We start from the raw sequence: 24,375 nt of genomic DNA on the forward strand, positions 1-24,375 counted from the left end.
ACAAGAGAGCTCTGCTTCATGCAGGTTCCATCACCAAAAACCAAGGAAAATCTTTGCGCTTTTGTCTCAGTAGCCCTTGCATATGCGAGATAGGGCTCCATGGTCACTCCCAACCATGCACATAAACCTATCAAAAACCATACCAATCAAGAGCTATATAAAAACTCATGATGCTCAGTCAAAAAACCCAAAAAAAACCATGGTTAACATGGGGAAACACTTTCTCATTCATAACAACAACAAAGGGCTTTCACTGCCAAACCTGAGTAGCAAACACACGCATACAAGAGAGCTCTGCTTCATGCAAGTTCCATCACCAAAAATCAAGAAGAGGGGTGAAAGTGCAGAGGTCACCACCCATATTCATGGCCTTCTTGATGAGAAACACACTCTCCAACACAACCCCCATGCACCATCGCAAGTTGCAGCAACAAAGGCTTACTTCTTCACAGCTGAAGTCGTGACACTTTTATGTACAAAAACAACAAAACTATGTACCCCGCACAATTGGCGCGTATGCATAGAGACAGCTGACACGCACCACCTTTGTACACTTTGTACAAGCATGATTTATTTACATCTAAGGGACTCAAAGCACAAAACAACACCTTAGGGGTTACATCATTCCATGAAAACACGTCACAGCATGTTGTTTCTACATAGGAGACATGTTGTCTCAAGGGCAATTGTCATGATTTCATATTGTTGTCCTGACTTGTTGTCAATCACAAATTGCTCTATGAGAGGTTCATTGCGAAGAGAAATTTTGGTTGGTTCTGTGTGTTTTCTCTTTAAATTGTCATGTATATGTCATCCAAGAGGTGTGCACCCTTTGTTGTCACATGGAGTCTTTACCCTTTCAATCATGGATTCAAGCTTACAACCAGCCCCATGATTCGATCCATTGAGTCAATGAAGTATCCCTCAATCATGGGACATGCTAGCTACCCTCTCTCTCCTCTAAATCTCCATCTTTGGGATCATTTTAAGATTGATTAGTATCGAGATTATGAGTTAATCAGGCTATGGTTATTATCCACTTCTTGGCCAACTCTCACTATTTTTTAAAGTATTTGATTAGGTGTGTTTAAGCATGTTATTAACACTGTGAATGCAACCTTCATCTATCCACCCTAAATCTCCAACACCCTCAACTGATATTTTTATGCATGGACCTCAATTGGTGTGTCGATGGGTGTAGGATTCATGTCAAAAAAAACTTGACACACCAAGAAAAATATGCGGGTTTTTTTTTCCCTTTCTTAGCATTCATATGAGAAGACCGCCTTGTTTCTCAAGGACCTTAATTGGTGTGTCAATGGGTGTAGGATTCATGTAGTTCTTCACGTATTGTCAAAAAAACCTTGTCGCACCAAGAGAAATATGTGTTTTTTCCCTTTTTTTAGCATTCTTATGAGAAGACCGCCTATTTCTCAAGCTCATCTGAGCTCCCTATACAAATGTTTTGGGTCCTTTTTATAGAAAATCACATTTTGTCTCCTTCACAGTAAGAGTGTGTCTATCTATCGATTCAAAAACCGCCCACATATGGATGCACAACACTATCAATTAGCGTGTTAAATGTCGCTGGTACATTGCTTGAATCAAATGACTAGAGCTTGTAATGCTCAACATTATCATTTTCTCAGTCATATTATGCATACAAAAAAACACAAAACTAAGCAATTAGCATAACAGAGGCTGACCCCCCTTGAGGGAAATTTTTGTTAAAAATTGAAACATGAATGGATGTACTTAGAAATTCAATTTATGACAGCTAAATTAGCATAAATCATGAAGGCTTTAAACTTCACGAATTGAGTAATTAATAGCTCACATTTGCTAAAATTCACCTACAATCTTAGCCTCCTACATCCGATTACACAAATTCGGTACCGTGCAGGAAGTGAGAAAGGTGAGATTGGGAAGGTAGATACATATTCATGATTATACAACTTACACAAAGAAGCAAAGTGGATTAGCAAGTAATTACCATTAAGCATATATGACAGAGTACAGTAGTGCTCTGAAAGAATTTCAAGGAGAGCCTGTGAGCCTATGCTGCCCCAGAGGCTTTGCACACGCACATCAACTTTCTCCCTTGTAGATGGCACCCCACACTCCCAAATTCTCTTCTACCATCACCCACCCTAGCCTCTAAGCTTTACCTTGATTCCCTCCATTGTCTATCAAAATCCATTTCTCTCAAAAGTAAACCCTTTCATTGACATCACAGCATGACACAAAAATTAGATGCTTTATGGCCCTTGATGTCATCACATCAATCCATAGATAAAACTAACAAATATGATTGCAATTGTAGGCACTCTGTGTTCAGAGCTATCCATTAGCTCAAACTCTACCAAAGGCGATGCTAAACAGACAACAATGCACGGCAGCTGTTATGTGAGTATGCAGCTTGGGCTCTGGCATCTGTGGCTCAAACAGTATCAAAGCAGCATGATGATAGTGCTGACTCTATCACCAGCCTCCCACCAAACTTCACCACCACTTCTTTCCATACTGCACTGCCAGCCTCCCCCTCCTGCCATCTATTCTTCCCCATGCCCACTTCACCGTTCTGACCCGTCTTATCCACTCACCTCAAACCCTCCCCCTCCAGTCTTTTTTCCACCTCACCTCACACCTCACTTCATATCTCTTTCTTGCCCCCTTCTATTCTTCCCCTCACCAATTCCTCCCCCATCCACACTTATTCTTTCTTCCTCACCTCACCTCTTGACCCCTACCTCGCACCCCCTCTCAGTTAACCTCTCTTTCTAATCCTTTCCCGCCTCAAGAGACTCCTGCCCTATCATCCTCTCTTCAATCCTATTTAAGGGGAAGAATAAGGCTAAATGGCCCCACTCCCCATAAGCAATCCGTATGCATGTGAGTGCACCTGGGCGTGAGCATGTGCGTGTGTACCTTCAAATATTCCACATTCCAAAACTAATAAGGTACAATGCATAGAACAGGCCACTCTGGATAATACGACAAGGGACCATATCATAGACAGAGAGAGAGAGAGAGAGAGAGAGAGAGAGAGAGCTCGTAATTTGGCAAAACAAAAATTGACAGTCTTTTATGGCATACATATCAAAATGAGGTTCAATGTAGCAAAGAAGACAGCACAGAAAAGGATCCTTGAGATGCCATTGAACAACTTACGCCCACTAATGAGTCAGTATCGTATGAGAGCATGATGCACAGTTGAAGAGGTATAAGAAGGGCTTTAGCGATTTCAGTAGTAGCGACGATTTCAATAACAGCAACGTCCCCACATCTGCCCTAACTGAAGAGCACAAATGCAGCAACACATAACAATGGATAACACCCATTTCTTGATTAACTCGATGGACAAGGTCCGAATCCTTGAGGTTCACCTACGGAGCATCCACCTAGTGGAAACCTCAAAAAGATTACAACCTTGATGCCAGCATTCATATTTCCATCTCCACCAAAATTTGTGCTTTGTAGGTACATGCCCACCCCAAAAATCTTATTCTTGAGCCCATATCCTGACAGTCTTGTCCTTTTCCAGAGCGCCAGACGCTATCTTGTTTTCACTGGGATGGCACGAAACCGATAAAACTGCGTCTGTGTGACCTTCCAGCTTTTGCACAATACTTCTGGACTGTAGGTCCCAGAGATATACGCGGCAGTCTTCTGAACCACTAACAATGTATTTCCCATTTGTGACAGAAAAGGTGGAAAATATACAGTATTTCTTGTTTTCATGTCCTTGGTAGGTCTTTGAGAATTTTCCAGTGTTATAATTCCACAACCGCTGACATGAATACATCAAACATTAAATTGAGTCAGAAACACGGGACACTGGAGTAAAACAACAATTTGAGTATGAATATATGATCTTTCAGCCCTGATTATCAAATAGAAGCCTATGCATCCTGAATTACTAGAAGCAAACTCTAGGACGAAAATTTTACAACAAATTCAAACTCAAACTAAACATTAGTACTGATTTTTAAATTTAACATTCTCAAGCCATTGCTTATGCATAATTTTCCTGGATGAGCGTGCAAGTGCATGTGTATGTGTGCATTTGTGCACGTGCTGCATGTGTGCAACTAAGTGTGTGTATGTGTGTGTCTATCTCTATGAAAAGTGTGTATGTGCCTATATAAAGTATGCGCTGCATGTGTGCACATGCACAACACCCCTAGAGGAATTGAGGAAAGCACATTAAGCAAACTACTAGTTATAGCCTCAGCATTGTACTCCCAAGAGAAAATTGACTACATCTCCAAAAACAGTGTGTATGTGTGTTCATGTGTGTCTCTATCTCTATGTAACAGTGTGTGTCACACGTGCCTAGATAAAAAGCAAGGGACACGAGAAAAGAAAAGAAAAAACGAAAACAAACTAAATCATTTTGTTTGCTACGAAACAAAACTAGATAAAACAGAACATTATTAACTTTTTAAAAAAATTTAGAAAAGGCATGCGTAAAATAAGTTGACGCAACTTTCTTGGCTTAAAACAAGTACTCAACTTTAAGCAAAAAAAATAAGACATCTTAAAAACTTAATTTTTTGTTTTTGTTTTTCGGAGTCGGGTAGGGCACGCCCGGCCGCTCCCCTCATACACCAAAAAAGTATACAAGAAGAACGACCAGGACTATGCACCCAGAAACCGAAGGCAGACGCTTTTGTCACTAGTTTCCTCTGGACTACGAGAATCCAGAATTATCTACACTCTTAGGGCCATGACTAATCCCTTGAGAGACCCATTTCGCCACCTGGATTTGGGCGTGACAGCAACCAAGTACCTCTATTCAGAGGCCCAGGTACTGCGGGACTTGCTTCGGTCTTCCCTTTGGAGTCGCTCACCTCACTAAACTGCCTTTGAAACCCGACGGTTTTCCCCTAGGAAATGCCATACCCGCTTGGAAGGGCGTCGGCTCATAGATGGCGTCCGCTGAGGTTGGTGGTGTCTCCCGTTTGCACCTCCCAACCCCTTTTAGGTGAAGTTGACCCCCCCGGGAGGGAATGGCACTTGGGTGCTCTTGTAGCTCATCTGGCTTCGCTTGGGGAGAATTACGTCATTTCCCCCGGAAGGTATCGGATTCAAAATAACAGCATAGGAAGGGGAGCATTATCTCCCCATCCGCCTATGCAGAGCACCCAAATACCGGGGTACAACATCACCGAGGAACTTCGCCACAGGCACGTGCCCTGTGGTTCTGTCCCTCGAGTGCGGATCACGGCGTACCCAGAAGGGCATCCGCTTCCCGCGAGCCTCCCCACCAAGGAGGATAACGGTCCTTTCTTCAGGGTCCAACGAAGGGTCGATTGCGTTGAAGGTGGAGTTGAATCGGTTTAGCCAACGCCCCCTTGCCTCATCTACCGCCGAACAGTTCATCAGCAAATGCGAAAGCGAACGACCCTCTAACTGGGAGCACAGTGTACAAATGATGTGTCCGCGCATGTAACTAACAGCCAGTTTGAGCCCACCTACTCTCGCGAGAGCCAGCATTCTCTCCTCCTTCCTATTCACTATAGTGCTCCTATTGAGCTGCAACAGGTATCCACGTGTTTGTTCAAAGCCGGCCTCCTTATAGGGCTCCAACGCCAGGCACGAGTGCCTCTCATCCCACTTGTCCCATGCGTGGTAGCGGGCTGAGCTAAAGTCAGCCGCTGGGATATACTTATTCATCCAGATCTGGGTTCTTGTCCTCCAAGTCCACTTCTTGGACGGTTGGTTCTTAGGCTTCTTGTTTACCAAGGAGCCTATCCAGGTAGATGAAACCGAGCGGTACTTGTCAAACGCCCTTGCTCGTTGTCCCCCACAAAAGGCAGGTACGGGTGGTATGTTAAAACTCATGATGGAGAGTTGCCGTCCCTACAGAGGTTGACCTTGCTCCCTATCTGAGTAACATTCACATCCTGGTGGCGACGAGGCGCTACAGAGAGTGAAGGACACGCTGGTCGTGGGCCCCCATAATTTCCGCGCCATAACAAATCACTGGATACACGCACGCCTTAAAAACAATCAGTCGAGACCATATAGGGATGGCTCGGTTCGCTGGTAGGCACTAACATGCGAATAGACTTTTCCTCCCCTTGTCCGCTCGCTCTTTGACGATACGTTCAATGGAAAAGGTCGAGTCTACGTCGATGCCAAGGTACTTGTACGTTTCACCCACTGCAACCATCTCACCACCCAAAATAAAGATCCTCATAGAGAGATCTTGCAGGTCTCCGTGGAACACCGTGACCATGCATTTGTCAATTCCAAAGGTCATGCCCCACGTCTTTGCCCATTCACTTACCTTGTCAAGGCTCGTTTGTAGGCTTTCAGAAGAGTCAACATGTACAACCAGGTCGTCAACAAAAAGGAGTCCTTTTATTCTCTTGAGGAGGTTAGGTACTTCTAGGCCCCATGTTTCCCCATCTGCGTCTAAAATATCGTTGATGTATATATTGAATAGACAGGGCATCCTTGGCAGACTCCCCGCTACATCGGAATCGAATCCGACAGTTGTTCCATGTGTCGGACTTTAACAAAGGTGGACCTATAGAGCGCTTGGAAGAATCTAAGTGCTCAACCTTGCAGGCCAGCCGCAGCGAGCTTTAGGAACAACGCCTCGTGCGGTACTGCGTTGTATGTCTTCTTGAAATCAATGTAGGCTGCATAAGTTGGTTTCCCATCCTTGTGACGGAGTTTCACGATCTCTTTCAAACATGCGACCTGCCCTATGCATTCCTCATTAGTACGGAAGCCTGCTTGGCCGGGATTAAAGAAGTTCCTCTTTTCAAGTATCTTAGTGATCCGCCTAATCACGACCATAGTGAAGACTTTTATGGCAACGGAGATTAACGCGATCCCGCGATAGTTATCAGTGTTGGTCAAATCGCCCTTCTTGGGATTTGACACAATCACCGTGTCGCTAGCGCCGGCCGAGATGTCTCCAGTATCGTAAATGCCCTCAATCATGTGCAAGTAAGCCTTGCCCATCTCCGATTGTGGCTTACGCAGATCAGACCTAAGCCCCTTATCTTTCACAAGCAGCTTAAAGAATTCGGGTGGTAAACCATCGCCACCCGCTGCCTTGTGTCTCTTCAACCGCCGACAGGCCTCCCGTACTTCGTACCAGTTCAACGGGTCGCATACCTTAGGCATACCAGGCCAGATGCGCACGTGTTTGTCATACCATGCAAGAGGATCCTTGCTGGTACCGTCCGTATCGGCGAATACCTTGGAGTAGCATACTTGTAATTGCCTCTCTGGTTCCATTACTAGCTCCCCATTTGCCTTCAAAGGTTGATTGGCAATAGTTCCTTGCCCCTTCCCAACTATTTTCTTGAGGTGGGTAAAGAATTTCTTCATTTGACCCTCCCTCAAGAGCTCATTCCCTTTTTCCATGAAGCGCTCGAAGGATCTTTGATTACTGTCACGGACAGCCGCCTTCGCACGAAGTGCTATTGCCTTGTACTCCCTAATCCTAGAAATCAAACTTCACAACAACTTCTAAAGGAACACATTCTTAAGTCCTCGAGTAAGCTAAATCCGAAATGAAAAAATGAATACTACTACAAACCTACGAAGAGCAACGATCCAAACTTGACAATATGTGACCTCAACTTCGTTGCTTGTCCAAACGGGAAGAATAAGATTATCACCTTTACCATGCATAGCTTGGACAACACTTATGACATCCCTACTCACGTTGTCAGTGCCCAAGAGTAGGTGCAAGTTTGTATAGAGGTCATTCATGCTTTGAACGTACTCTAAAAAACCAACGAGCCGAGTTTCTATCACCCTCCGGAGGTGATGGGCATACTCAACCCTGATAAAGGCTAGCATTTGTCAAGCTATAGTAAAAATACTAGAAGCGCTAGAGATCAAAACAACAACATAATGTGTTATTAAGTTAGACAATAAGTGGGTTTTTTAGCTCCCCACTTCTATTAAATTTACTACTCATTATCTTGAACATTCCAAAGGAAGAAACATTAAAAATAAACTTAGTACGATGAAAAAATGAACGAACGATTTTCATGATTCTTTTGAATGAGTATCCTTTTCCAACTAGTAAAGAAATAAGATGGCAAGATTGAACACCAAAAGCAAATTTACTAGAACAAAGACAAAAAATTTAAATAGTTGAGAGCAAATGACACCGTACTTAGCTAAAAGAGAGATGATATTTAGATTGGCATATTCTGGTTCAAGGCGCTTATCATAGATATCTACTTCTAATCCCAAGGGAGTCTGAAAAATCTTAAGGTCTAAAAAAGCACAACAATCACTATTTGTGGTACAGTTAAGTTCACAAAACTCCTTAGGATAAATTCCTCCACCTACAGAACTCGAATTCAAGTACATAGAATCTTGAAAGAAGGAACATCAGGAACAAAAAGATCATCTACAAAGCGTCTTACATTGCATAACTCGTGCAAAAATATTGGGTAGTGTTAGCAAGGACAAGACGCTCCATAAAGACAAACTCATAAGTAAAAAGATAGAAATTAGCAAGAAAAACGGCACAATTGGTACCCATAGGGATACCAATTGTTTGCTTGAAAAGAGAGTCACCGATGGTTATATAAAAATTGACCAAAAGAAAATCTAACCAAGATATGATGTCAATGTCATCTACAATCCTGGTGAATCTCTTTCTTCCTTTGTCTAATCTACATTCTTACTTTTTAGCCATAAGAAGTCAAAGTTCAAGGCGGACTTTTCTCCTAGCAATGCCTTGGAAAAGGTATACCTAGATGAATCCAAGATAAGCCCAGATTCAACCTTGAAGGAAAGTGCAAGGTATAGACCTGTGGTAGTCACCGGCAAGACAATATAACCATCAGCTCCATCATGCATAGTATTGAATAAATACCACGACATCCCCACTAACATCGTCAGTGCCCAATAGTGGTGTAGAACTAGGTACTAACATATGCTCCCCAACACAACACACACCACACGCAAACGCACACGCACACACATGAGCATACATCAACACAAAGTTCAGCGTACTGAGTTTCTGTCATGACTCCAGAGGTCAAGGGCAGACTTGGCCATAATGAAGCCTAGCACTAAAAGAAGCATGCAATCGAGAACAAAAACGAGGTAGTTGATAGTGCATACGCACCACAAAAGATAGAAAGAATTAGCACAAGATCAACTAGTCGTAACTCGGACGAAAACTTCACAATGTGAAGTCTGCATATCCGCTATACGACTAAAAAATATACCTAGATGAATACAAGATAAGCCCAGATTCACCCTTGAAGGAAAGTGCAAGGTATAGACCAATGGTAGTCACCCACAAGACAATATAACCATCAGCTCCATCATGCATAGTATTGACTAAATACCACAACATCCCCACTAACGTCGTCAGTGCCCAATAGTGGGTGTAGAACTAGGTACTAACATATGCTCCCCAACACAACACACACCACACGCACACACACACATGAGCATACGTCAAGACAAAGTTTAGTGTACTGAGTTTCTGTCATCACTCTCGAGATCAAAGGCAGACTCAGCCATAATGAAGCCTATCACTAAAAGAAGCATAAAATCGAAAAAATTATAACAAAAATGAGGTGCATGATAGGGCATACACACCACAAAAGATAGAAAGAATTAGCACAATATCAACTGGTCGTAACTCGGACGAAAACTTCACAATGTGAAGTCTGCATGTCCGCTATACGACTAAAAAACATACATAGATGAATCCAGGATAAGCCCACATTCACCCTTGAAGGAAAGTGCAAGGTATAGACCCATGTTAGTCACCCACAAGACAATATAACCATCATCTCCATTATGCATAGTATTGACTAAATACTACGACATCCCTACTAACATCGTCAGTGCCCAATAGTGGGTGTAGAATAGGTACTAACATATGCTCCCCAACACAACACACACCACGCGCACACACACACGAGCATACATCAACAAAAAGCTCAGCGTACTGAGTTTCTGTCATGGATCAGGAGATCAAGGGCAAACTCAGCTATAATGAAGCCTAGCACTAAAAGAAGCATGAAATCGAAAAAATTAGAACAAAAATGAGGTAGTTGATAGGACATACGCACCACAAAAGATAGAAAGAATTAGCACAATATCAACTGGTCGTCACTCGGATGAAGTCTGCATGTCCACTATACAACTAAAAAATATACCTAGATGAATCCAGGATAAGCCCAGATTCACCCTTGAAGGAAAGTGCAAGGTCTATATAGACCCATGGTAGTCACCCACAAGACAATATCACCATCAGCTCCATCATGCATAGTATTGACTAAATACCACGACATCCCCACTAACGTCGTCAGTGCCCAACAGTGGGTGTAGAACTAGGTACTAACATATGCTCCCTAACACAACACACACCACACGCGCACACACATGAGCATACATCAACACAAAGTTCAACGTACTAAGTTTCTGTCATGACTCCAGAGGTCAAGGGCAGACTCGACCATAATGAAGCCTAGCACTAAAAGAAGCATGAAATCCAAAAAATTAGAACAAAAATAGGTAGTTGATAGGGCATACGCGCACCACAAAAGATAGAAAGAATTAGCACAATATCAATTGGTCGTAACTCGAACGAAAACTTCACAATGTGAAGTCTGCATGTCTGCTATACGACTAAAAAATATATCTAGATGAATCCAAGATAAGCGCAAATTCACCCTTGGAAGGAAAGTGCAAGGTATAGACCCATGGTAGTCACCCACAAGATAATATAACCATCAGCTCCATCATGCATAGTATTGACTAAATACCAAGACATCCCCACTAACGTCGTCAATGCCCAATAGTGGGTGTAGAACTAGGTACTAACATATGCTCCCCAACACAAAACACACCACACGCGCACACACATGAGCATACATCAACACAAAGTTCAGCGTATCGAGTTTCTGTCATGACTCCGGAGATCAAGGGCAGACTCAAAAATAATGAAGCCTAGCACTAAAAGAAGCATGAAATCAAAAAAATTAGAACAAAAACGAGGTAGCTGAAGCATGAAATCAAAAAAATTAGAACAAAAACGAGGTAGCTGATAGGGCATACGCACCACAAAAGATAGAAAGAATTAGCACCGAATGTCTGTGTCGTTCGGAGGTTTTCCAACATTCAATGGAACGCTCCCTAGACATCCCGTCTGCATCATTCCGAGGTTCAGACAATACCAAAACAGCATTTTTCACTACTCCACCCGGGAGTAAATCACTAATCATTGAAAACAATATTAAAACCAGAGTCAAATCGGCACCAATACAAGTTCAAAACAGATACCATCCATTTCAAACAATTTCCAAACTCTTAGGATCACCAAAGAAAATCCCAAACAGATTTAAACTTCAAAAGCAATCTCGACATCAGTCGAGCTCGAAAAGTCGATTGACTTTCCATCCTGAAACTTGCACTAAAAACTAGGGTTAAGATCCTTCCATAAGGTCATAGCCGACCGTAGCATGGTCCATACGCTGGTGAATAGTTGAAACAAGCCTCAACAGAAAGTGTTCTTGTGCAGTGATGGTAGTCCCAAGATATACCAATCACACTGGACTCCAAGGTTTTCGGTTCAAGAAGAGACACCTACTGAGAAAAGTCGAGAAATTTCAAGTTATAATCTGCTAGGGTTTCCATGGCAAGCATTTCAGAATACCCCACTCTGCCAAAAGCTGCACTCCGAAGAAAGTTGTCTGCAGGCATATAACTTCGGGCAAAAAACTTCTTGAAAGCTGGCCAAGTCCTTGGAGTGTGTCGCTTGGTAGCTATAGACATCTACCACTGCATGGCACTGCCTCTGAGAAAAACAACGGCTTGAAAAAAAATCCTTTGATCCTTCTCTTGCAAGTGATCTTTATGGCTTATGTCTTGTAAGACAAAGCAATGAAGACGGGAGCAGCCCAATGAGTGATGGAGTAAGGGTGGAGTGGCTAATGAGTCCGGGATCAGGACACAAAGATTCTTTAATATTCTCTAATAAATTTTCATTTCAAGCTTGGAAACGCCATCTTGCTATGTCTGCTCTTTGGTAGGACTGGAATGCTTTCAGAAAAGCACACGCCTAAAGCTCTGACACCACTGGAACAAGGACGGGCACCACATGTAAACAGAATCGAACAGACTGAACAACTTTAAGCACTTCAAATAAAAACTGAACTGAAAGAGATGCACAACACACGAGACGGGGAGTGGCGGAATTCCACCCCTAAAGAGCACTGGCCCCAAACATTGGAACCGCTAATAGATATTTCTTTATATTGCTTGAACTCAGTACATCGTTGGTACTCCATCCTCTGCACCTCCTCGCAGGAGTATGCCAAAGAATGAGCCCTTGGCTCATACTTGAAGGTCCTTGGCCTCTCAAAAGCAGTTACATGAAAAGCTTCAAGTCCTAAAAGCATCTAGTCCAAAAGCGTGGAGCAACTGAAAACGTAGAAATCCGTACACCTGCCAATCATCAACCAGCAGCGCAAAACGCGGAAGTTCGTACATGCTACCACGTGGCACTATCAGCGCAATATGCGGAATTCCGTATAGGTCTGCCATGTCATCAAGTCTTTACGTAAGGGATTTTGGTGTGTGTGGGGTCCTACTTTATTTATGGTGTTTGGTTCACTTGGGCCCCCATCGGATGGAGTCCCAGAAGTTGGTAAAAACTTCTTCTGTTACCAACTTCTTCTGTTGCTTCTTCTTCTTCTTCTTCTTAGGGTTTAGGCTCCTCGGTCGGGATCTGCAGGTTGGCTCCGTTCTTCAATGGCTTGACACGTTGAGCAGTTTGTTCTTCATCCCTCTCCATAGCTCCCATCTGTAGGTTAACGTAGGATTGGTCTTCTCTTTTCTTCTCCATCCCCCTCCATAGCTCCCATCAATAGGTTGACGTAGGATCGGTCTTTTCTTGAAAAAGGGAAAAAAAAATAGATAACTCATGTAGAATCTCTTGTCTCTGTCCATGTCGACAGGATCGTGCTTCAGTTTGCAGAGGGCAAGTGGTCTTGGGTTCTTTACGGCTTATGCTCCTTAAGACAGAGCGGTGAGGACGGGATGCGTGATGGACTAAGGGTGGGAATGGCTAGTAAGTTCGGGCTAGGATAGGAAGATTCTTTGATTGAAAATCTCTGAAAATTTTGGAAGCGCCATCATGCTTTGTCTGCTCTTTGATAGGACCGGTATGCTTTCAGAAAAGCACACTTGAAGCTCTGATACCACTATAATCAATACCGGCAGACAGAAAGACAAAAGAAGCGACTATCTACACACTTGGCAACACTTTTGGTACTTCAAAACAATTCAAATCACATAGAAAAAGAGAATCCACGCGTGAACCCGTGGAGTGGCGGAGTTCCACCCTTACACGTATTGGCTCGAAAGATTAGCGTCCCTATCGATATTTCTTTATTATTGATTTGAAAAGGATACAACTCCATCCAACCCTCTACAAGACTCTGTGTCCATATGCTCTGACAAGAGTGGCCTCTGGACACTAATAAAGAGTACAAGGGATGCTAAAAACACAGCTCCAAAATCACTTGATTTAAAAGCACTTAATCCTAAAAGCATCTTCTCCAAAAAGCTAGCGCTAAAACTCCCCAAAATCAATCAACGCGATTTGCAGAAATTCGTACAGCACCCATGTGTCATGTCAACGCAATTTGCGAAAATATCCATACAGCAGTGCCATGTGTCAGTAAGTCAGTGTGATTTACAAAAATCAACTCCAGAGTTCAAGCTTTTGACTTTAGGCCCTAGGGTTTTAAGGCCATCGGCTCGTGCGCTCATCGGCCTAGCAGTGCCACGTCACAGACTTGTCACAGCTCCAAGTAAAACTGCCCCACACCTTTATAAAGGCCCCTAGCCTTATCAAAAGCAATTACATGAAAAGTGCAGAGCCCAAAAGCATCCGGTACCCGAAAGCTAGCGGCCCTTGGGTTGTCCGTAAAACGTGGAATCCCGTTGATCTGTCAAGTCAACAACGCAAATCACAGAACTGTTAAAGTTATGGCACCTCAAGTGAACTGCCCAATGTGATCCCATTATTTATTTTGGATTAGGTATTTATTCCACTTAGTTATCAAAGTTTGGACACGGAAATTTACTTAGATGGGTATATATGCAACCCATTTCCCCCATTGTATTATCATCAATTCATTGTAAGGTGCAGCGGAAGTGAATGTTGAACTTTGCTCGAGATGAGTGCTCCGAACTGTGTTCAAGGTTCCTTTTACTTACGGAAGGGAGAGCCTTCCGTTCCTTTAGTGACAGAGTGCAAATGGACACAAACAAAGTGGTGAACACTGTGAATGAAGGTGTTGAGATTGAGAGATAGAGAGAGAAGAATACGACACCAGAATGTTGTCAAAACCCTCCTCTGAAGGCCCCAATCTCTATGGCGAGAGCGGTCTACTATTGATTGCACAAATCTCTACAATGCTTGGACTTCCCTACGATGTCGACAACGATGAGGACGACGACGAGATGGGCTGAAATCTGAAAATGCTAATGGCTGAAATCTGCAAATCTTTATTTGCTGAATTCTAACTCTATGTCGGTGACAGAACGCGCTGAAAATGCAGATGCTGAAATCTGCGTTTTCCGGGCTGAATCTGCAAACTTTGGGGGATCTGACCATGCGGCGAGGATCTGTTGCGGGAAAGTGAGATCTGCAAGGTTTGGGGGCTCTATTGCGGAGTCTGACTGCTGAAAACTGAAAACGCTGATGCTAATGATGGTCTTGTCGCAAAGAATCTGCAAAATGCTAGGAGGTTGTGCTGATCCAAAAACGCTAGGGGTTGATCTGGGATCTCTTGCAAAAACGCTATGCTTCTGCTTGGTCTTGCTGTCGCCAGTCTGCTGCCAATGCAAAATACTAGGCTGATTTGCAAAGCTGAAAACGCTGGTTCTTCTTGTGGCTGAAAACGCTATGTCTCCTGCCCCGGGGGGTGTTTGGGGGGGGGGTCTTTCTTGCTAAGAAGGTGCACTATTGGACACAGGTCCCTGCTGCCTCTTCTGCCAGAAAGTGCCAGCGCTAGGGTTTCTTATATATCTGCTTGCAAAGTTTGCCCTACCTAGTTGCCAACAAAAGTCACTTAAAAATAATAAGTGAAAAATGGCTAAAATAGGGAAAATAGGTCTATGCCTTGTAAAAATGCTCCTAATGGGTTCCGACTGTAATCTGATGATCATGTTGTGTGCAACCAGAGCATATGCATCTACTCTAAGTGTCTGGACATGCACGGTCTGCGAACATACTCACGAAAGTGCCAGAACACCTCCTAAGCTAGGCTAACTAAACTGAATTGAATCCATGTCATGAAGTAGCTTGTCCACGTACACATAGGGTTAGATGTGCACGTGACACTCCCTCCTTTTCAAAGTGAGGTACGGGTACCGAATTGTATGGCGTCGAGAGAGATCGCCAACAGCGTCTAGAATCCTAGAAAGGACTCTTCGCCGGCCCACTCTGATGTGTGGGTCGTGCGATACTTGAACTTCATAAATGTTTACAACGCTTACTTCTTCGGGCCGCGCCGAAAGCAACACAAAGTCATTTGTGGCTCCTTCAGTGCTTCAACTTCGTCTATAGTCATGTGTCTACCTTCTTCAAGAATCTCCGAGGGTGAAAATTCCTGAAACCACTTCTAACACATAAACATGAACATACCCATTCCATGTAAAGTGACTGGAAAAATTCTAGTCTTCCTAAAAGACTATGCATGCAATGTAGATGACGGAGTGCCAAACTGTTCATCAAACACAAGCAAACAATGGAATCGAAACTTGTCTTTCCGATCTAAATCAATTAACTGTGGCAAATCACAATGGAAATGCCTATGCTTGATGCTCAATCCTGCTTGTGCTCTTTTGGATACTGTGTCATGCCAAGGAAGAGACATGGAATGTGAATTCCTTGGGTGCAAAACATTTCATCTTTTCATGAGTAATCCGCGTACATCCGTGCTCATTCATGAGTTCATCGTGTTCATCGTACAATATGTCATGTCTATGAAAAGGGATCACATAAGGACGGTGATTAAAATACAGGAAAGCATCACGAATAAAACGCTCAAACAATGTCTGCTGACTAATCATGCGCATACACAATACTTCCTGTGGGGGTTCTTTGGACCTTGACTCGAAAGCCAAGATCGGTTCTTCATGATTGATCGAATCTGCAATGAGGTTAGCTTCACTAGAAAAAGCATCAACTAGACCATCATCCTGTGAACAATCACAGCTTTTTCTTGCAAATCATCATGCTCATGAATAATCACATCGTGATCATGTAAATCATCATGCTCGTGAATAATCACATCTTGACCATGCAAATCATCATGCTTATCATTATCATACAAATCATGTGTGTCATGCTTTGGAAAAGAAGTGACTGAGAGTCTCCTTCTCCAGATTCTTTTCAATCTTCGTCTGCACATTAGAAATGAGAGATGAAGAATGAACAATGTGCTCGTGATCCAATCCTGTGTTTCTTTCTGCGGCAGCCAAGCGTAGTCGCTCGAGCTCACGCTCTAAGGCGGCTATTTCTTCTTCGTGCGGTTGTCGTATCATCATGTCCATCATCGACTTGACCAAAGCCTCCATAGGATGTGGTGCAATCCATGGCGTAGATGGAGAAGGGGTAGGGTCAGAAAAACCTCCTGGTGGAAAAAATTCTTCTTCGCCAGTGCCATGCTCATCACCTCCATGCGAAGTATCCATTCCGCTTCGGGTAATGAAGTCTTGGGTTTTTAAGTTCACGAGGAACTTGGGTTCTTGTGGGCCTTGGGTTCTTGGGTTCTTGAGGGTCTTAGTTCTTGGGTTCTTGAGGGTGTTGAGGTTCTTAAGTTCTTGAGGTTCTTCTTTAGCTTGCAATCTGTGTTAGAGAAGGATCTTCTCTTCACCTGAGCTCCTCTTTCCCCCGGAAGCACCCCTTGGCGGCCTTGCGCTCACACCAAGGTTGCTTTTTCCCACCTCATGTCGATTGGCCGGCCGCTAAGTGCACGGTCCGCTCTCAATGAGTGAAAAGAGAAACAAGGGGAGGCTAGACAAGCCCTTCTTTCTTGAGTTTCCTGTCACTCTTCAAAAACACGATTAGGAATCAACATGTCCAAGAGGTCTTTGGTTACGTGCGACCGCAACAAGCAAAAAAATTGTGGTTCTTTTCTTGAGTAATACAGAACACTGTCAAAGCTCTGATACCAATGTAAGGTGCAACGGAAGTGAATGTTGAACTTTGCTCAAGATGAGTGTTCCGAACTGTGTTCAAGGTTCCTTTTACTTACGGAAGGGAGAGCCTTTCGTTCCTTTAGTGAGAGAGTGCAAATGGACACAAACAAAGTGGTGAACACTGTGAAGGAAGGTGCTCAGGCTGATAGATAGAGAGAAGAATACGACACCAGAATGTTGTCAAAACCCTCCTCCGAAGGTCCCACTCTCTATGGCGAGAGAGGTCTACTATTGATTGCACAAATCTCTACAATGCTTGGACTTGTCGATGATGTCGACAACAATGAGGACAATGACGAGACGGGCTGAAATCTGAAAATGCTAATGGCTGAAATCTGCAAATCTTTATCTGCTGAATTCTGACTCTATGTCGGTGACGACAGCGATGACAACGACGTGCTGAAAACACAGATGCTGAAATCTGCAAACCTCGGTGGATCTGACCGTGCGACGAGGATCTGCTGCGGGAAAATGAGATCTGCGAGGTTTGGGGACTCTACTGCGGAGTCTGACTGCTGAAAACTGAAAGCGCTGATGCTAATGATGGTCTTGTCACGAAGAATCTACAAGACGCTAGGGGGCTGTGCCGATCCACAGCCCATCTAAAAACACTAAGGGCTACTTGGTCCTGCTGTCGCCAGTCTGCTGCCAATGCAAAACGCTAGGCTAAATCGTAAAGCTGAAAACGCTGGTTCTTCTTGTGGCTGAAAACGTTGTCCCCTGCCCCGGGGGGTCTTGCTGAGAAGGTGCACTATTGGACACGAGTCCCTGCTGCCTCTTTTGCCAGAAAGTGCTAGCGCTAGGGTTTCTTATATATCTGCTTGCAAAGTTTGCCCTACCTAGTTCCCAACAAGTCACTTTAAAATAATAAGTGAAAAATGGCTAAAATAGGGAAAATACTGTAAAAATGCTCCTGATGGTTCTAACTGTAATCTGATGATCATGCTATGTGCAACCAGAGGATATGCATCTACTCTAATTGTCTGGACATGCACGGTTTGCGAACAAACTCACAAAAGTGCCAGAAAGTAATCTGCAAGTTAGTAAAACTTCTTCTGTCTCTTTCGCTAGGGTTTAGGCCCCCTTCTGTCCAATCTCTATCCTTGAGGCCATGCCACATCATCACTTTGTGACATGAGCCAATTCTGGGTAGGACAAAATCTCTAACGCAACAAAAATCGGAAAAAAATATAAAATGGGTAAAATGCTCAGGGCAAACCCTGTATGTGCCTAAAATCCCTACCAGAGTCTTGAGTGCGCATGAGAAAGCGGTAAGCAAGAGTGCAAGCGTTTTAAAGGTGAACATAAAGCTCTAACACCATGTTGAATGCATGAGCAAGAAGAAGCTCTAATACCAATGTTAGTCCCTCGCCGGATCAATAGTGCACACATGACATGCCACAAGCCATACTCACACATAGACAAGCGCAAGACCAGACATTACGCTCATCTCCCAACCATACGGGCTCACACTAAGCAACCAACGGGCTAGCCTCTACCAAAAGGGCTCATGTCCCAATACCACCAAGCCCTGCAGGTAGAGCTGCCAAGGGCCTAGTTTCCAAGATCAGTGATCACACCAAATGTCTCGCAAATGAGACCACAGTCCTATTTATAGTACTCACTTAAGAAGCGGCCATGTTCACACTTAGCCGGACATAGCTCAGGCACCCATCCTGATGTATGGGGACGTCACAGCAACAAACTTCAGAAAAACTAGCAGCGGCTAAAGGGCAAGCAGCTATGACAGATAGAGCAGTTGGTAGGGGAGAGACAGCAAACAGAGAGCAGTGAAGGAAGCTGACAAAGAGAAGTGAAGGAAGCAGCAAGCTGTGGAAGCACGGAGATGAGCAGGAAGGGCTAGGATCTACAGGTGCGGCCACGACCACGAGCAGGGTTTCAACAAGCAGTTGTTCCCTCTCCTCTCAATTTGCAGTTCCTGCTTTGCTATTTCTTGAGAGGACTTGTCAATTGTGATGTGTCCCTTTGACTTGTACTTACACAAGCATCATCCTATCTCCACCCAGGGGCTGCATGCTCTTAACTACCAGCCATTTCTTTAAACTTCACTGCAAACAATAAGTTCCAATGGTTTCTCCCTCGTTCATTTGCAAGCAGCAAAAAGAATATTCAAAAATTGTGTTACTAAAACTCTGCCCCACAAATCAGGTTCACTGCACTAAGTTGAAAGTCTAAAGAGGTAAACCAAGATTAAAGTTCCATGACTGAAAATGGACAAGACCCTCCCGCAGAGGTTGTATCCCTTCCATTTCAGTAGCTAACACATGGAGCCTCAAATTCTCAACAACATACATGATTCTAAAAATTATTACATAGCAAACTGAGTCTACATGAGGTTTTCCATCATCAATGCAGAATCGCAAAATCATACTCGAATAATATAACCGGTGTGAGAAAAGACAAAAATGACATGCAGCGAAGAGAGCTTACAAGTGTATCATCCAGAGTACCGGCCAGGATGAACTTCCCATTAGGCGAGAACTTGACAAAAGAGACTGGAGGGTTCTTGTCATCAATCAGAGTTTTGAGGCAGTGTCCAGTAGTTGTGTCCCATATTCTGCAAAGTCCATCATAACTGCTGGAAACAATTAAAGACCCGTCTCTATTGAAGTTCACAGCGGTCACAGGCTCCGAGTGCGCAGGGAGTGTCTTCAAACACTTTCCTGTTTTCACGTCCCAAATGCGCACGGTCTCATCAAAAGAACCTGAGACAAGAAGATTTGACTGTGGGTTGAAGCTGACACAAAAAACAAAGTTTGTGTGCCCTTTCAGAGTCTTCACATTCTCTCCCGTCTGTACATCCCAAAGGCGTAAAGTTTTGTCATCTGAGGCAGAGCATATGTAGCGAGAATCAGAAGACCAAGCAAGATCGGAGATCCCCTCTGTGTGACCTTCCAGCGCTTTTTGAAAAGTTCCATCTGAAGCATTCCATATCCTCACAGTCTTGTCTGCAGAGGAGCTTCCAAGCAGCTTCCCGTCGGGTGAGAATTTAACGCTAGAGACGGCCTTCTTGTGGCCCGTGAGGGTATGCTTAAGCTTGTAAGGGACATAAGCTTTACCTTCTTCTTGAGAGGCCTGCATCGCCTTGTCCTTTTGCCACTCGACCTCTGGGAAGTTCTGCAGAACTTTCTTGTTGGCAAGAAGTTTAACGGAGAGGGAATTTTTCCCAATTTCAGGCCACCTGCCCGTGCCCAAACACTTTTTCCGCCTAGGATGCCCAAAATGTGTTCTTGAAAATTAATGTCCAGTAAAATCATAAACAAATATACAGTACACATTTTGAAAAATAAATGTTGATGAGAATCTTATAAAATTCTCTCTGGTATGGTCACTATCCCTCTCTCTCTCTCTCTCTCTCTCTCTCTCTCTCTCTCTCTCTGGAAATAGAAGGCGTCTCTCTCTCTCTCTCTCTCTCTCTCTCTCTCTCTCTCTCTCTCTCTCTCTCTCTCATCGAGGCCTCTCTCTCTGCGATGACGCAACGTGCAGCAAATGCCTTTTTCTTCCTCTCTCTCTCATGCGCAGCTGAGGCTGCTTCTCCTTATTCTCCTCTCTGTGTGTGAGAATTGCAAAAGAGGAGGGGAAGGAGGGGAAATTCATTGTAAGAAGGTAGTTTGCAGAACTGCAGCCTGCATGAAGCAATAGCGCATTTTTTTATTTTTGTGGGATATCTCCTCCTCCAACAAATGAAGAATTGCAAAAGTATGTGCCTACGATTTTTACAAAAGAAATTAGTAGCCGAAGCACACGAGATGCGCGAAGCAGGGGAGTGAAGGGAAGGGGTTTTGTGGGCTCGTAGGTAGGTGGCGATCGACAAGGGAGGCATTGAGCGGCGTTGGAAGCAAGGCGAAGGCAGGCGCAATGGCACAACAGTAGTGAGGCAGGGGTCAGAGAGAGAATTACAAAAAAGAGACTTCAAACACCATATTTCATTAATTTGAAAACACACAACCAAAAGTGTTGTGTAATACAACTAAGACGAGTGCATTGAGCAACTTATTTAGCACAAAGCCACATGTCGACTAAAAATTGGTTGTTAGACTAGAAAATGTGAGAAAATGGCATCCCAAATACGTACATCGCCATATGAATGCAAATATAAGCACCATGATGTGCTACTCAAGCAACAATAGCTTATCACGTGTTAGCTTGGGCCATAATCAAACGGATCATTAATTCATCCCATGACACCAACCTCTCGATTAGTACATGCAGGTCTTTCTTTGCACCATACACTTGCTTGAGCTTTGATGGTTGCCTTCTAGCAATAAAGCCAACAATAGGCAATTACAAAATTCACAACTCTTAAAATGTAAAGCACTTACAAAATCATGCTCAAATGTCAACCAACCACCACTCTCGAGGTGACACAAAGACACTGTGTCCACTCGCACCCTCGTGGTAGCTCTTTGTTAGCTTTATATGTTAGGGGAGTCACACGCCTCATCCTAGATGGTCCTCAAGTCTTCTATGTTAATGCAATTAGGCTTGCCCAATCCTTGTTAGTATGCCTAACCAAACACGTGTGCTTCATGTGCTCTTGTATCCGGTTCGATGGTTATCTTTGTGGAGAAGCTATCAAAAAGGGAAGGCACGTAGAACTCATAGTGAAGGATAGTAATAATTTGCTCCTTCTTTGACTTATCTTGATTCTTCCAAGACTCCATAATGTTGCACCAAAAGATCTTGTAGCATGGCTCATGCATGCGAGAAATCAAACATTCCCCATCCTTATACATGTATATGTCACATGTATTCTTATTTATACTGTAAGAATACCTAGGTCTATATTTCCACTTAACAAGGACTTGCTAATGAACACGACTTCTTGTTCGTATGTGATGATCCAAAATCTTTTCTAGCTCGTGAGGTTGAGCGGGTGGGTAAATTATGTTGACCTGAATATTTAAAACAATAACATTGTATGTCTATCCTAACCACTTGCATAAATGGCTAACATGAAAAATAGGATGAATTCATGAATGTGCTAGTAAATTTATTTTGTAAGCATACATCTTAAGAATCTGGAATGCGCCACAAGACCTTGGTGAAAGATTAAGTGTAGGCCCATTTTTTAGACTTTTTGAATGTTATGGAACCTTCAAAAACACCCACTCTCCCTCCATGAAGGAGACTTGTCGACATTTCTCATATGCAAACTTTTTGTAAAGGTTTTGAGCTTGTTTAACATTGATCTTTGCAATCCGTAACATATCAAAATGTTGTTTTAAGAAATCCTTAGCCAGATGTCTAGATTCATGAGCTAAACCTATAATGAATGGAGACCAAGCTTGATAATCATAAATGGGCTAAAGCATGTGGAAACATGTTTTGCACTATTGCAAGAAAATTCCAGACAGGCAAATAATCTCTCCAATCTATTTGCTTGGTACTAAGATAGGCTCGTAGCTAAGGATGATCAATTGTACTTAAGTCAAGAGTAATTCCATGCTTACAAAATATTGATCTCCAAAAATGACCATCAATTTTTATATCTTTATGGTTAACCATATTAGACAAAGGCCATATAACTTGTATACGTTCTCCATGGATGGTCATCTCAATTTTGGAGCCTTGTAGTATTTGTGAGAATCAATCAATCTACCACTACTCAAATAGAGTCATGACCACGAACTGTCATACATAAAGTGACAATAAAGTCCATAGAAATGCTTTCCCATTTTTTGTTGGGGATCTGTAATGGATGTAAGAGCCCGCCTACCCTGAGATGCTCAGCTTTTGTCACTTGACACTTTTGGAAATGTAATATGTGCTTGTGTACGTCCTTATGTAAATATCGCCCATCAAATTGTCTTCTAACTAATGCATATGTCTTCCTAATATCAGGATTACCTACACTTTGCTAGTCAGGAAACTCAAAAAGAATTGGGTGCCTAGTATCTAAGTCGATGGGTAAACATAGCCTTCACTTATGGAGTAGATACCCATCCTCAATAGAAGAATTCTTCCATTGTTGTAGTTCTGCTTGTGAAAAAGTAGAACTATGTGTAAAAGCACATATGAAGTTGGAATTACCATTGTCTTTTCTATGAGCTCATTGGCTTGCGAAAGGATCTCCTTTTGTTGTGTGTGAGAAACATGATAAAGAGGTCTACTAAGAGGATCAATTCCAAGCACTAGCTCAATCTTATGTTAAGCATCCCCTCTTGAGAGAGGTTATTCACTTGGGATAAAGTCAGAAAAGCAATCACTATATGATTGAAGGAAAACATGTGATTCATTTCATTATTGGAACCCCAAGGGTTCCACATCAAGATATGTAAGTGTAGCATGTGAGTTCATTCATAGGGGTTTTTTATATTTCAAAAAGTTACAAAATTACATGTACATGGGGGGGCTAAAAATGAAAGTTTAATAAAAAGTAATAGGATTATGAAAGAAAAGGGGTCTTTTAATCCATGGTGAAATGTGTGTGTAGAGGAGTTTTATTAATACCTCTTGAATGCATGTCCTACAGGTATGTTTAAAATTTGACCCCACCCCAAGATTAGAAGGTGAGTTGGCATTAGATTTCACAATGGTGGGATACGGGTCTTTGACAAAAACCATTTATGAAAAAAGAGATGAATTATTGTTTGTATATAGATACATGTGATACCATTGGAATTGTGCTTCCCTTCCTCTTAGTACTAGGACTCATAGCTCTACCGCTATGTTAAAAATTTATGACTCTATTAGGAAACTTAAGTTGAGCAATCATCTGTCAATGAAACCATGGTGCCCTTAGAATTACATCCCCATGAAGCAAAGGGAATCCTTCTTGTAACGTTAATAAGCTTTAGCTTCCTTGGTGACCATTTGGGTAAACGTGCATGAGGTTGGTGATGTAACCATTTTTTGCCCTTGCAATCCTTGCTTGTGTTTAAATATTTACAAGATTTATTGATCATGGGATTACAACCATTGGTTAAATAAATCTTAAAAGATCTTTAAAGCATTAGCTAAAGATTTTGTGCTAGATACCATGTAGCATGGTGTGCTTTTATCTTTAGAATAATGTTTAGAAGATAACACATATAACCTTTTGCAAAAAGTCATGATATTGAACTCTAAGGAGTTATGATGCTTTAATTGAGAATTGGATCTTTTATTATAGCGTTTATATGTTAA

At 42.9% G+C, this 24,375-nt stretch overlaps 1 protein-coding gene across 1 annotated transcript; it reads right to left on the reverse strand.

Annotated features, from left to right (window-relative positions):
- Positions 1-3,058: 3,058 nt before the first annotated feature.
- LOC147425930 (uncharacterized) lies at positions 3,059-20,416 on the reverse strand. Its single transcript, XM_086497887.1, has 2 exons — positions 19,678-20,416; positions 3,059-3,790 (listed from the first exon to the last, which is right to left on the reverse strand). Exons 1-2 carry the CDS (start codon positions 20,326-20,328, stop codon positions 3,503-3,505), a joined length of 939 nt encoding a protein of 312 aa, XP_086354013.1. The 5' UTR covers positions 20,329-20,416; the 3' UTR covers positions 3,059-3,502.
- Positions 20,417-24,375: the final 3,959 nt, after the last annotated feature.

Source organism: Adiantum capillus-veneris, chromosome 24, assembly GCF_014529385.1.
Source record: "Adiantum capillus-veneris isolate H3 chromosome 24, ASM1452938v2, whole genome shotgun sequence".
Classification (NCBI taxonomy): domain Eukaryota; kingdom Viridiplantae; phylum Streptophyta; class Polypodiopsida; order Polypodiales; family Pteridaceae; genus Adiantum; species Adiantum capillus-veneris.